Genomic DNA, 14,204 nt, shown 5'->3' on the forward strand with positions numbered 1-14,204 from the left:
TAGGTGAAGAGGCTTGTCCGCGAAGCCACATCAATTGTCACCTTCTTCACAGTTAAGGTAAAGGTGCTTGTGATGTATCACGAGTATAGGATACTTGAGTTAAAGAAGCCTTCTTCAACTTGCTTTGCTTATGTGTGGTTATTACTCAAGCACCTTTATGAGGTGCGGTCCGCCCTAGACACTGGTGTCTACTCTATGGAATGAGTGGGATAAGCATGAGACAAAGGAGGCCAAAGCCATGCAGCGCTTGTACCTCAATGAACATTTTGGCAAAATTTATGTGCCATTGTCATTGTAATGACTCTCTTTTATAGGGTGTTACGTATGAGTGATTGCAAGGGGTCCACCATGGGCCTTCTCCTTCACTTCTTTAAAGAGACATTTGTGAAAAAATCTATTTGCATGGTGATCACAAAGACACAGCATGCACATGTTTTAGAGATAGCAAAGAGAAGATAGACATGGCTGCATAAGTCCATCCATGGTTTTGCAACATTGGTATATCCAACCTACAAGTTGCTGGTGGTCATGGACAATAGAGAGCTCCATTCGGACCAGCTTACTTATTTGACTAGTGTGGTCCCTGTGGATGACCACGATGCACTACTGGAGGAGCTACGATGCTTTGCAAATCAAAGAAGACATGTGGCTTTGGCCTCTCCCACTTGTTGGAGGAGTCACTTGTGAAGCCTATATTCTGGTGGTAAAACTTTGGATATGCATTGGAGACCCTACAACCCTTAACCATAATAGTACTTGCTCAGAATTGCTCTTCAAATGCATATAAGAGACATCGGAGTGCCTATTCTCTCATTCACATGAAGATTTGCAATATGCTTAGCACATGACAGTTAGAGCGGCTAGTCTATTCTCACACTAACTTACACATGATGAGGGCTATGATAAGCATGGGTAGTCCAAAGCAAGTAAACACTTTTAAACTTTAAAATTTACACTTTACAATTTAGACTTTTAGCGTTTACAATCTTATGTACATTGTGTACGTGAATGTTGATACATTCAAGTTGACAGGCAACACTCTTCTGAGTGCACGTCAAGAGGTGGATAAGGATGAGGAGATGTTCTTTCTAGAGCTCTATAGAGAGCTTATTGAAGCATATACTCATGATACTCGCAAATAGCGTACTCGTCAGTGACGAGTTTGAGTAGGTGGTAGCATGGGTATGGTCATTCAACATCCTTCAACATCAAGGAGGGGTGGTTCAAGTGGCTTGCAGACATAGAAAAGGCAGGGCTCTAGTAGCTCCCATCCCGGGCCTCATGATGACATCTCCCACTTGTCTACACAGCCCTAAGCTATCAATTGATGATGATAGTAGACTCATCAGTGAGAATGACTATGAGTGTCCCATCATCTATGTGTAGAGAAGCCATCTTCACACTCTCTAGATGAACCCTCAAATGGTTCTGATGATGATGATAGTGATGCCCCATCATAGATTCATAGGTCTCTCTCTCTTTTATATCTACTATCATTGTATCCACATGCCACTATGATGCATTGTCCATGTATATACTAGACTCCAGTTGTATCGCATGTCACACAGCACATGCAACCATGAGGGCCACCCTCATGTACTCATCTTAATTTGTAATGAAATGGCTATTTCCACTTTAAACATCTGTTCTATATTTAATGATTTATGGTTTTTTTGATCAAGTTTTTTTGTACTAATACTGTACCGTACCTTATAAAATCATAAGGTACCATTTAGTACCATATTTTATCATACCGTACCATATCATACCCTTCATACCTAACAACTATGAAGCCAAAGCTAAATTTGGGAAGACCCAACCATCTATAAATAGACAAGCTGCCAACCACTCAGCCTCAATCTTGTTTTCTCAGCTTGCAAGTGACTTCTTACTGCTGTCCACACCCCGTACACAGAGGGTATCTTAGCTGGAGCTGTTGCCCATTGTTGTCTATCTAGTGCTTGTATACAAGCCTTCTATTGTTGTTTTGGAACCTTCTACTAGCTGGCAATTACTATCCGGGTTTTGGAGCCTTCTACCAGCTGGCAATTATTGTTTGGGCTAGAGCAGCATGCAATTACTACTACTACACTGTTTGCTACTGTCGTACCACCTGTTAGCCTGCCACCCTACTGCTGCGTTTGACTGATTTCTGCATTTGTCTGATCTGCCATGTCATCAAAATCTGTGTTTTGCATCCGTCTACATCCGTACAACTGCCACATCATTAACATACCTTCATTTTGTTGTTCTACATCGTCTGCTGCCTGCTGTCTGTCACTGGTTCCGGCCATCACAGGCTGCATTTCCAGCTGCCAGACACATTCAGAGGTTACGTGTTGCATCTTGGATCCATCAAAGTACAACACACTCTTCTACTCATACTTTCTGCCCCAGTCCCTGAGACATAAGAGTTTGGGGGTCAGTTTTCACCTTGCATAGTGTTTGCTGCATTTAGCATTGTACTTATTCATTCATTATTCTGATTTCATTCTCTCTTGTGTTCATTGTCTCAACATCAACTGTAACCCTAACTATGTTTCTTGTGTCGTACGGTTGTGTTTGTATTCTATAGACGAGCATTTCTTTACAACCCAAACTCGTACTAATATGTAAATTTAACAAGATGATCTAGAGGTAGAATAAATTGAGCTAGAAGTGGAAGACCCTATACATGATACATTGCTCTACACCATACTTCTGATGAGTTTGTTATCAATGAATCCCAATCTCAAATTCCACATAACACGCACCCACAAATCCATTCTCTTATCCAATCTTCTCTATCTCTACATCATCTCTCACTGATCCTATTCTATCTCGATCGCTCAATGACACAATCCCTATGCACTTGGAAGTTCCATCTCTGCATGACAGTCCCATCCCATACACAGAGTGCTTACGGTGCTCCCACAACAAGGGTCCCACTCATATACACTACACCATCTTGGAGGCAGCTGAAATGTAGGGAATCCCCACCCATCCTCACATTGCGTCTTCCTCTTATTTGGACTTTCAATTTGCTCACAATACACATGCCTTTACTGAGTTGGCCTTAGTAACTTGTTCATGGATCAACAGCCCTATCCACGGTAAGAGTGGGTATAGTCAGAGCCCTCTATAACATCATCTCAACAATTTTGATTCAGTAATGACACATTTTTAGTACTGAATCAAAACAAAAAAAAAAAAAAACTTCTAATGTGGGCCCTACAATATCCTCTAACAAATTAAAATGTTTGGGTTCAGTTACTGAAACATTTCTAGTGTGAGCCCTAAGCATTTAAAAAACACTACTTATCCAATGGTTTTAAGTGATATACTTTTACTTAAACACTATACTGGTCTATTTTCTATCATGTACAGTTGTGAGTACACTATGATTTGAATATATATTTACTCAACATGATAGTAGACCGTTTGATAAGGTGCACAGACTTTAAATACTTATGATAACCAATAAACATATATACACACTCCATAATCCAAAGACAACTCTAACATGATTCTAGGTATTAAAAGTACAAACTCTTGAAATCAATCAGAAATGATTGTAAAGACCTGTTTTTCTGCAGATATAGGTCTCAAGCCAAGTTCTTGAAGTGATGGAATGTCCCCAGGTTTTACATTTCCGCGAGCCGGAACACCCCTCAGCTGTTTGGGAGCTTCCAAAGCTTGACGAATATTTACATTCTGTACCTTCTCACGAAATGCACTGTAAGTTATTGGCATCTCTTCAAGCTTGAATGGCAAGTCATCCTTGTGAAACAATGTACTTCCCCAAAAGTATTTCACATCTACTCCTTCCTCTTTTAGTGCTGCACAGACATTATTCTCACATTGCGCCTCTTCAGAAGACACCTCTTGGTGGGCATATAGTGCATCTGCTCCAACGCTCTTTGCTAAACTTACAAGCACTTCTTCAGGCTTTCCAATCCTTACAATAAGATCTGAACCTCGTTCCTGGAGACTCTGTCTCAAATTAGAGACACATTCTAGCAAGAACTTTGCCCGATAAGGTCCTGTCTTGTCAAAACCTGATGTTGATTTACCGAAGTCACGGGGGTCAAAGCAGTAAACAGGAAGAATAGACAAAGACTCATTTGTTGCTGTATCCAGAGCCTCATTGTCATGGCACCGCAGGTCATTCCGAAACCACACTATTGAAGCTCTGTGCATTGCTGCTGCATTCTTCGGGTCCCCAAATTTGTTGTCCTTGTCTGGAAGCCGCTGATAATCAGGAAATGCTGTACTGGATCGAGAGCTCGTTCTGGGAGACAATGTGGATGCTGCAGCAGCCACATCGACTGTGGCCACAGCACCGATGGCAGGCATGATGGGGGACGGACTGATGCATTTCTTCTGGGAAGGGAGAGCCGCCACGGAGGGCCTATTGAGGTTAGGGTTTGCGGCAGGCGGGGTAAAGGCGAGCGGAAGGACCGAGCCAAAGGCAAGGGAGAGAGTGGCAAAGCCATGGCGATGGAAATGGTTCAGGTCCTTATGATGCTGCGGGACTTGAGCTGGCTCCTCTTGCAGCTCGGAAGCAACTGAAGAAGAAGGCAGGGCATCCATGGACGATGCGAGAGGCGACTTGCAGGAGGGGGAGGAAGAGGAAGAGACCCCGGACAGACGGATGTTGTTCTCCATGATGATCTCGAGGTCCCGGAAAGGTGCCGCCATGGCTGATTCCCTTCCCCGGTTGTTCGCCTCTTCTTCTGGCCTGGAGCCGTACGAGTCTTCCTGCTCCTCTCCTGTGTACTCGTTGCTTGCGGTATCCAAATCTAGATCATCATCATGTGCATGCGCTTCTTTTTGACTATTGTCTCTAACTGGCACGACCGCCACCTTCTTCTTTCCTTGTACACGCAGCATCTCCTACCACCCAAATGTTTTTACTCTATCCATTTCCGGGCACCTTCACACATGTGAATCTTGTCACACGGCCAGCCTTCCACTTCCACCCACACTAGGCATTCACGTTGAAGCAACTATTGGTGGAGACCATGGACCAAACGTATATCATAGATCAATAGTAACTTTGCCATAAGATACCTTGCTAATTTTAGTTTCACCTCTTAAAAACCTCGTGGTCCCACAAAAAGTTCATCACGATAATCTCCCTACAACCACTAACAAATCCAAGACAGGATTGGAATCTTACCGATGAAGAAGACAATAACTTCTCTGCATAGAATGTTGAAAAAGAATACAACACTGTCTTCGTATCCACAGTAGCATCCAAAACATCATATTTCTCTTTGATCGGAAAAAGTTTCATGATCGTGGTGGAGATTCTCACCTAGCAATGTGTTGGCAAACCCCAACAAGTGCTCCCAGTCTAAATCCCGAGATATGTTAGGAGCAGAAGTAACATCTACACAAGAGCACACCTAATGCTCGAACTATAGGGGTTCTTCAGAATTCGCCACATCAAAGCGTCTGAAGTGTGTTTGCTACATTTGACTAGCAGCTGAACATCAGAACATGGCACCATCATGTTAGCACGAGGAATCATTTCTTCCTCTCCTCAGCCTTGGAATCAAGTCCCAAAGCCTCCACTACCTTATCAATGAAAGTAGTCTTCAGCTCTATCATAGCTTGATACCTTTTTGCTCTCTCTCTCTCTCTCTCTCTCTCTCTCTCTCTCTCTCTCTCTCTCTCTCTCTCTCTCTCTCTCTCTCTCTCTCTCTCTCTCTCTCTCTCTCTTTGAAGCTTTGTCACATGTTTGCAAATCTATAATGCACACAAGTTGGATAGAAGTGCTCTCTCTACTCTACATGGCTGATTGACCATTTATAGTAGTAGTTCACAATCTCTCTACCTCTCTTTCTCTCTCTCTCTCTTAGGTATGTCCTTGCAGCCCACAACCATATCTTGCAAGTTGTCATTGCAAGGAAGAACCTTATGTGGTCATTGCTTCATTATAGGTCCATTTCACTTTGCTTGTTGGCTTGCACATGCTCAGGGCTACATACCTATCTATACTAAAAATGAAGAAGTTTGCACTCGTTTGTCTTCTATTAGTCTGTGCGTTACTGAAGGCTGCACACCCATCTGTCCATTTCACTCTATCTATAAATAGTGCACAAGAAGACATGAGATAAAGCTAGCAATGGTGATGGTGATGCAACAATTCTCTCTCTCTCTCTCTCTCTCTCTCTCTCTCTCTACATGCATATGTGTGTGTGTGTGACTCAGATTTTAGCTCATTTGTGTACCCATGAACAAAATGCCCTGTTTGATGATGTCCTTTGTGTTAGAACTTACAAATGAGGTGACACACATAGAAATGTTCAAATTTTGTGTTACTACTCCCATTAGGCCAAGAATTTTATGCACAAAGCTTGTAGTTTAAAGGCTAAAAACATTGCTCATATTGCAGTTAGAAGATTCATGTGGTACCAATTAAAGTGGTTGTGAGAAGGAAGTAAATGCAAGTATATAACCTCCATCAATAATTTCACCCATAACTACGTAGCCTCAATAATTCGCTCATAGACTAATACAAATAACTCAAAACGAATTCCATTACAATAGCAAGAAAACCATTACTCATGTTATCACTAATAATGATACGAGGGCAATGCAAGCAATATTGTAGCACTACTCACAACAAAATTGGGACATTGGCAGACGACCAATCACTAGAGATATGTAAGAGAAGCATTGCTAATTGCATATGATATCCCACAACTTCATTCATCCATCTGTGTTCTCCACCGTTATATGAGAGAAGATAATTGTTGAAACCCATCTCATTTGAGAGAGAGAGCTCTCTTGGTGAGATTGCTATCCTTCTCCTCTCGGCATCTATGAGAGAGTGAGAGAGAGGCTAGTGCATGTTACATATGAAGGGTCGGGTCAGGCAAGCAAGGTTGAGTTTGGATGGAGTGGAAGATGTGTACGGCCCCCCTACACCAGCTTTCGCAGGTCCATGCTCTCCCTGACGATTAGAGCTTTCTTGATATACCTGTCGTCCACGCTCCGCTCACAGGCCCTTGTCTTGGCTTTCATCTCGCCCAGGCTCTCTCTCTACAGCTCCGTTGTTGTGCTTGCTGCTGTCTACCCAACGATGCAATTGTCGCATAGCCGGCACCATGCATGCGCTTACGTCTAGTCCACCCCTCGTTCCATTCTAGTGATAGCGTTATATCCATATCCTCTGCCATATGAGATACATGGCTAGTGCATCGAAGGCATTGAACCTCCCCTCTTGATCCACCCTGCACTCCTCCCATAGCTTCTCGATCATCTCCTCGTCGAAGTGCACTATCGTTTGGTGCAGCTCCTCCACCAGGAGGCACGTCAAGTCAATTATCTTCCTCTCCTCCTCGAGCACTATTGATAGGTCCATTTTGCCGCTGTACAGGATGACCTCCTTCGCTAGCTTCTACTCAAGGGGAAGGGGAAGGGAATCGGGGACACATTGTTGAGCAGGACAGTCTCCTTGAGCGGACTGTCCTTCCATGGCAGGAGGATGTTCTCCATCCATTCGCCAGCGCACACTCTCCGGATGCGAGAACAAGGGCCCCCCACCTCCATGCACAACTCGTGTCCTCCTCCTCCCCAATGCTATGTCCACTACTACCTCCTGCCATGCTCTACATGGTGAAGGAGTGTAAGTGGAGAATAGATGTGGAAGTTGCAAATATATGCATGATCATCATACAACAAATCAAATAGCTTATTTTTCCCACATCCCAAATTGCACCAGTAGCTACTCTTACATCAACTCATAATAATTAGAAATGATGAATAGAAGATACCCTTTCGGGCTACTCCTGTAACAGCATAAGTACCTACACTTCATATGACATGGTATATCTATTCCCATGCGGAAACATCAAAGGCTAAGATATAACCATAATAAGGGTAAGTGTAATGTACCAAGCCATGGCTAACACCTGGCACAACTCGATGGATGGTTGGAACAACCATGACTTGAACCTTTCCATGTCACAAGATGTCAAATGCCTTATCCAAAACTAGACATATCTAATGAGTTAATTTATGCCTTGCTCAATGTCTTCTACCTTGAAGTAAGCCACATAGAGAAACCATGAGTAGAGCCTCTTCAGTAGGATTAAGCTCTCTAATCTTGATTTGCTTATTGATATCCAAAATAACTTCATCAACATCATACTTCACTACATTAGTTGATTGCATTTCAACATACTCAATTGACTTAACACTCTACAAATGACAAAATACAACAAGCATTTTATCATAATCCTCCTTTAGGCCATCCAACCTATCTTTCAATGCATCCTTCTCATAAATCAGACTTTCCAGATTTTCCGATATGAAAGTATGTTGCAAAAATGCATACGGCTTGGAAATAACCTGTGACATTCTTCCTACAATGATATTGTAGTGATCATGCATGCATTTAACCAAAGCATTCTTCATTCCATTGAGATCCATTTGCATAAACACTGATCCCTCAAGGCCAATTTCTAGATCTTGCATTAACTACTTCTCACCCTGCAAAAGAGGTTCCATCCTAGCATCCATCAATACTTTGTCAACTTTCAGCTTTACATTTTCTTGAGCAACCACATGAATTTCATGCTAAAATATTTCTTGCATTGCATAAGTCCGCTCCTTGAAGGCCAATGATGAAATTTTCTAGTTTTGGGGCATCAAACCATATTCATCAACTTGTCTCTTCAAAGCCTCCACTTCACTATCATGTAACTCTCACATTTCTTGCATCGCAGGTAGTATAATAGCTCTCTTTTCCTTTTCGTTTGCAACCTATTGTTGTAAAGCTTGTACAACATCCAATTTGACTACACCACTAACTTCCAATCAATTACATACATTGTTTACTTCACTTCACTATCTACCACTGCATTCTTATGACCTGCATCATTATCACAAACATCAATAACTAATCCTACCAACTTGGTCTTCTTAGAAGCATGATGTTTGTCCTCTTTTAAAGAATCATATATTGGGGCAAATAACCATCAAGTGTTCGTAGAGAGCTGCAAGTATAGATCCAATCCGACCTTTCTATTGCTTCTTCCTCACAGTAGGAACATACACTTCATGCATTATTTTGTCATGAAGACTGCCCAACTTGGCACTACATTATTTTCAGCATACCACAAAATATCATATGTATCTCAAGTGATAGTATTGGTCTTGATGAATAGGAGAAACCTCTCCATGAACCATTTTATATGTTATCTTCTTTTGGGATTCACATTCCACAAAATATATTGATTCCATGTACCTGTTGGTAACCAAACTCTACTTGTATTGCTTCTTTTGTGCACCTCCAATGTTTTACATGATCATTCAATTCCAATGCAAACACCATAGACAACAAAGAAGGAGTATATCAAGTTTGCCACCAACTTTTCCTATGTTATAGAAAATAGCTAAATGTTATGGGGCATGAGGGTTATTAGCCCATGAGTCCCATCGAAGCTCTACAAATTTCAACAAGCCTATTTGCAACAGTCAACCTTTGGTATTGGCTTTAGAAGTATCCACATGAAATATGGAATCTACCAGCATTGTAGGCAATTGACCTTCCTCACTTGAAGCATTTTGAGCAACTTTAGTCATAGATTCCCTCTTCCTAGAAGGTGTGATTTCAAGGGGGCTATCTAACTAATCATCATCATCCACGTCATTGGCACTATTGTCGACTCCCCTTAAATGGCAACTTCTACGCTTCTTTTCCTTGTTTTAACCATGTTATGAGAAGTAGTAGTGGTGTGGAAATGAAGTTGAGAATGAAGAGATGAACTCAATTGATTTAGAGAAGCAAGGCACGGATCAAAAGCTAAGGGGTGAAAAATGAAGATGCAAGTGATCTCGACGTGTTCGTGGCCATATCTCGCTTTTCCCCTTGTTTTCATCCAAACTAGGAGTGCCACACCACAAAAAGATACACTTACCACTGCCGTGATTGCATGGTGTACTAAAAATTCTATTTAGACTTGACTTTTCACACATAAATTGTATCCCATGAAACTAAGAGTCAAAGACCACCTCTAGTTCTAATACACAAAGCTTTACAGTTACACCCAGTTGATCATATGGCCCATCAACAAAATGACATTGGTTATTAGACAAAAGCCTTTTAAAATTCCACTTCATCCATGCCATGACAACTTGTAAGAAAGCTTTAAAAACATATTTACTTTGTCACTTATTTCCATGGACAAATCTTTTGTACACAAAGTGCCTCAAATCACTTAAAACCTGCATCACCTACAAAAGAGGATTGTGGAAAGACAACTTACATCCTACACCTCTTGTAGCAAGACTAACCCTTGTTTGGATTTTTTATGAGAAGAAAAAATCATTGGAATAAAGATATCCCCAATAATGCTGCAATGAAATGTTGTCACTGCTTGCAAAGAATTAACTCCATAAAGCTTACACAAAACCATAATAGTCAAAAATTCATGAAATGTCACTTCAAGCACTACTACAGGAACCTGAAGCAAATTGACTATTGTTGCATCCTTAACTTGTGACTCTTGGTTTGGATCATTATACTCAAGTTGCACTAAGCTTTGCAGCCTAAATCCATTGATTGATGGCCTGAGGACTTCACCCTATAATGTGGCTAACACAAAGGTTCCTTGACCAACATCTTATACTATTTCATAGGGATCTATACAATGAAGCTTGAGCTTACTTGGGTGCTTGCCAAGCTTTGAGTTGTACACCAATAGGTCCCCTTCTTTAAATTTTTTATTTTTCACATGGTAGTTATAACCTAAGCTTGCCTCCGTGATTGCACTATTGTTGACAAGTAGTGAGCAATAATCTTTTTCTCTTCAAGCTCATCAGCTTTTGTAGCCTATCATGCATTGATTCTTCAAGGGCTAACCTATGAGTGAGTGCAATTAAGATAGGAACTAGGAACTCCATAGGAATCACTACTTCAAGCCCACACACAAACTTAGATGGAGTTAAGCCTATGTTGACTTTATAGGATGTTCTAACAGACCATAAAGTTGAGTCCAACTTAGTATCCCAATCTTTACAGCTATCACTCATAATCTTTTTTAGAATTCATAGAAAGATTTTATTTGAACTTTCAGCCTGCCATTAGATTGAGGATGATACATTGTTGACTTCTTGTGCATTATCATATGTTTGGAAATCAACTCCATAATAACCCCATTCAAAAAATGTTTACCTCAGTCAACTGACAAGCTCAATAGGACAGTTGAATCTAGTCATGACATTAGAATAAAGAAATTGAGCCACACTTGCTGCTTTATTACCCCTTAATGCCTTAGATCCAACCCATTTATGTGTAGTAATCTATGCACATCGAGACATATTGATTCATACTCTAATGAGATGTTGGCTTTATAAGGCCCACAAAGTTTATATCCCATTTTTGAAAAGGCTTAAGGGGTAGAACTTGATGATTTTGCATCCTATCCTTAGGCTGTGGTTGACCTTCCCACATACAGACAATGCACTCCTTTGCGTATTGATGGGCATCTTTAGGAACCATAGGCCACCATCATAACCCTATCTAGAGGATCTTTTTACATGTAATTTCACCAAAAAAGTGTCCCCCTAACAATCTCGCATGAGTTTCATAAAGCACAACAAGTTGTTCATCAACTGTAGCATGTCTTCTAAGTACACTATCAATGCCCTACCTAAACAATACACCCATTATGACCTGAAAGTGTCTACTTTGCAATGCCAACCTTCTCTACTAGTCTCTAGACAAGTTTGTAGGCATGACTCCATCAACCAAAAAATGTAGCATTTGCTCATAAGAAAAATTAAATTGGTGTACCTAAACATTAAATAACTCTCTGTCAAGCAGTTGTTTATTAACACCTTGTACAAGATCTTCTGAGTCAATCTTGCTCAAAAAGTCTGCTACAACATGTTCTTTGCCCAATAAATGTACAATTCTATAATCAAACTCTTGCAACAAGAGCATTCATTTGGCTAATCTCCACGACAATAATCAAACTCAATAAAGCATGATGGTCAACATGGAATACTACTTGATTCCCCAATAGATAGTGTATGAACTTTTGTAATACAAATACCATACCTAGGGCTTCTCTCTCTAGCACAATGTAATTCTTCTCTACTGCTATCAGCCTTCTACTAGCATAATTAATTGGCCTAAACCATCCTGCAACTTTCTCCTATATCAAGATTTCCCCCACCCCAATGTCTGAGCGTCGACAAAGACATGAAAAGGAATGTTCCATTGTAGGGGTTGTAAGATTGGTGCTACAACCAACATCTTTTTTAATATAATGAAAGCCTTCTCTTGATCATGTCTCCAAATAAACTAAACACCCTTTTTAGTGAGTAGAGTAAGAGGGGAATAGATATGGGCTATGCCATTTCACTTGTTCCATAAATCAAGCAACCTCTTGTATTGTTGTAGGTACTGCAATCTTTTGAACTACTTGAATTTTCCTATGGCCATGCCTTCCTATGAAATAATATGTCCCAATAGAACTCCTCTTTTTGTAGTAAAAACTAATCTAAATGGATTCAATGACATTCTAAACTTGTAGCATCTTTCAAAACAAAGGGTTAAGTACTACAAATGATCTGCTTTCTTACCAAATAAACAAAAATCATCAGTAAATACTCTCATAAATGTAGTGAGTTATGGGTCAAATGTCTTATGTGTTGCCCTTGAAATTCAAGTGGACCATTCTTTAATCCAAAATTCATCATTGTACTAACAAAAGCTCCCCACTTAGTGATAAATACAGCATGTCCTCTAGATACATTCTTATCTGATTGTAACTTGAAAAACCATCCAAGAAGCTATAGATTTCATGGCTACTACATCATCCAACAAGGAAAATGTGAATGGAAGAGGAAAATAGTCAATAATGGTAGCTGCATTCAATTTCTTGTGGTCTACGCATAGCCTTAATTTTCCATTTTTCTTTGGTACCACCACTATGGATGACAACCATGTGACTTCATTCACAAGCTTGATAAATCCCACTCTCAGTAGCTTATCAAATTTCTCCTTCACTTACTTAGCATGATTCAAATTCATATGGTGCTTTTTCTACATGATGGGTTTGACATTTGCTCTTAAGTTGATTCTATGTTGACACATCTACGGATCAAAACCTTTCATGTTAGTGTAGTCCCAAGAAAAGATGTCTTATAACTCTTTGAATAATTCTACCGGTTGCTTGAACTCTTCCTCCACAAAGATACTCATCTTGATTGGTTTTGAATTTTGTAGCAGTATCCAAATTGACTTCTTGAACATCATCTTCCAATACTTTGGTTGATTTGCTCATAGTATGCTCACCTTTTAATTTAGTATCAATAATAGCATGTTGATTGGCTTTATCCAAAGCTTCTTATGTCTCCATTGAAGTACTATCTTGCTCTTTCTGAGTCTCCCCATCAGCTTCTTGACTTTCTTTAGTGTAATCAGTGCCTTCTTGGCCCAATTTACTACTTTTCTATATTAGGTCACAGTCTTCCTATAGTGGAATGATTGTCTCTTGCAAGAGTATTCTGATTTCCTGTAATGGTGTTCTTATTTTCTACAGTAGTGTTGCTACCTCCTACATTGGTGTTGCTCCAAATACATTGATTTTGCCAAAATCTTTTCGACATCAATCTTAAAAACTTGCACAATAGTGGGATTAGCTTGTTAGGACAATTCATCTTCATCATCTCCTATTTCAGGTGCGATATTTATAGTTTGAGCAGCTAGTGGTTGATATTTAGGTTTCAATACAACTTGATCAGTCATTAATAGCTTTACCTCTTTATCACCACAAGGAATAATAACAATGTATGCACCCAAATCTTGCTTCAATTCAGACAATTTGAGCCATGGCCTTCCCAAAAACATATGGTACCAATCTCCTAGACCTTCCATTCAAAGAACCATAAAGCTTACCTTGAACTTCGAACTCGTTAAGTCAAATAAGTTGGTTCTTCAGGATTCCCAAAGGTTGAAGCCTCCGCTAATCCAAAATTTTAACTTGGAGAGGTGTTGGTACAAGTCCCTGCAACTTATGAGCAAGATACAATTATTTAGGAATTGTGTATCCCCCTAAGCATCCATCCAAGAGAACATCATCAAAATTAATGCCCAAGTACTCCTCTTGAATTGTTGCCATTTTATAATCCACCACTTTTGTTGATGACTAAGTAGAGATCATTGCTTGAAATTTGAAATGGTTTTTTGATCCTAAGCA

At 40.2% G+C, this 14,204-nt stretch overlaps 1 protein-coding gene across 1 annotated transcript in view; it reads right to left on the reverse strand.

Annotated features, from left to right (window-relative positions):
- Positions 1–4,831, reverse strand: part of LOC148032473 (blue-light photoreceptor PHR2-like) — an 83,999-nt gene extending 79,168 nt beyond the window's left edge. Inside the window, exon 1 of the mRNA XM_087683143.1 lies at positions 3,562–4,831. Within this exon, the coding sequence (XP_087539269.1) occupies positions 3,562–4,680 (1,119 nt within the window). The 5' untranslated portion in view covers positions 4,681–4,831. The remainder of the gene's footprint in view (positions 1–3,561) is intronic.
- Between the last annotated feature and the right edge of the window lie 9,373 nt (positions 4,832–14,204).

The sequence above is a fragment of the Lygodium microphyllum genome, chromosome 8 (assembly GCF_053477565.2).
Source record: "Lygodium microphyllum isolate KBCC chromosome 8, Lygodium_microphyllum_v1.1.10, whole genome shotgun sequence".
NCBI lineage: Eukaryota > Viridiplantae > Streptophyta > Polypodiopsida > Schizaeales > Lygodiaceae > Lygodium > Lygodium microphyllum.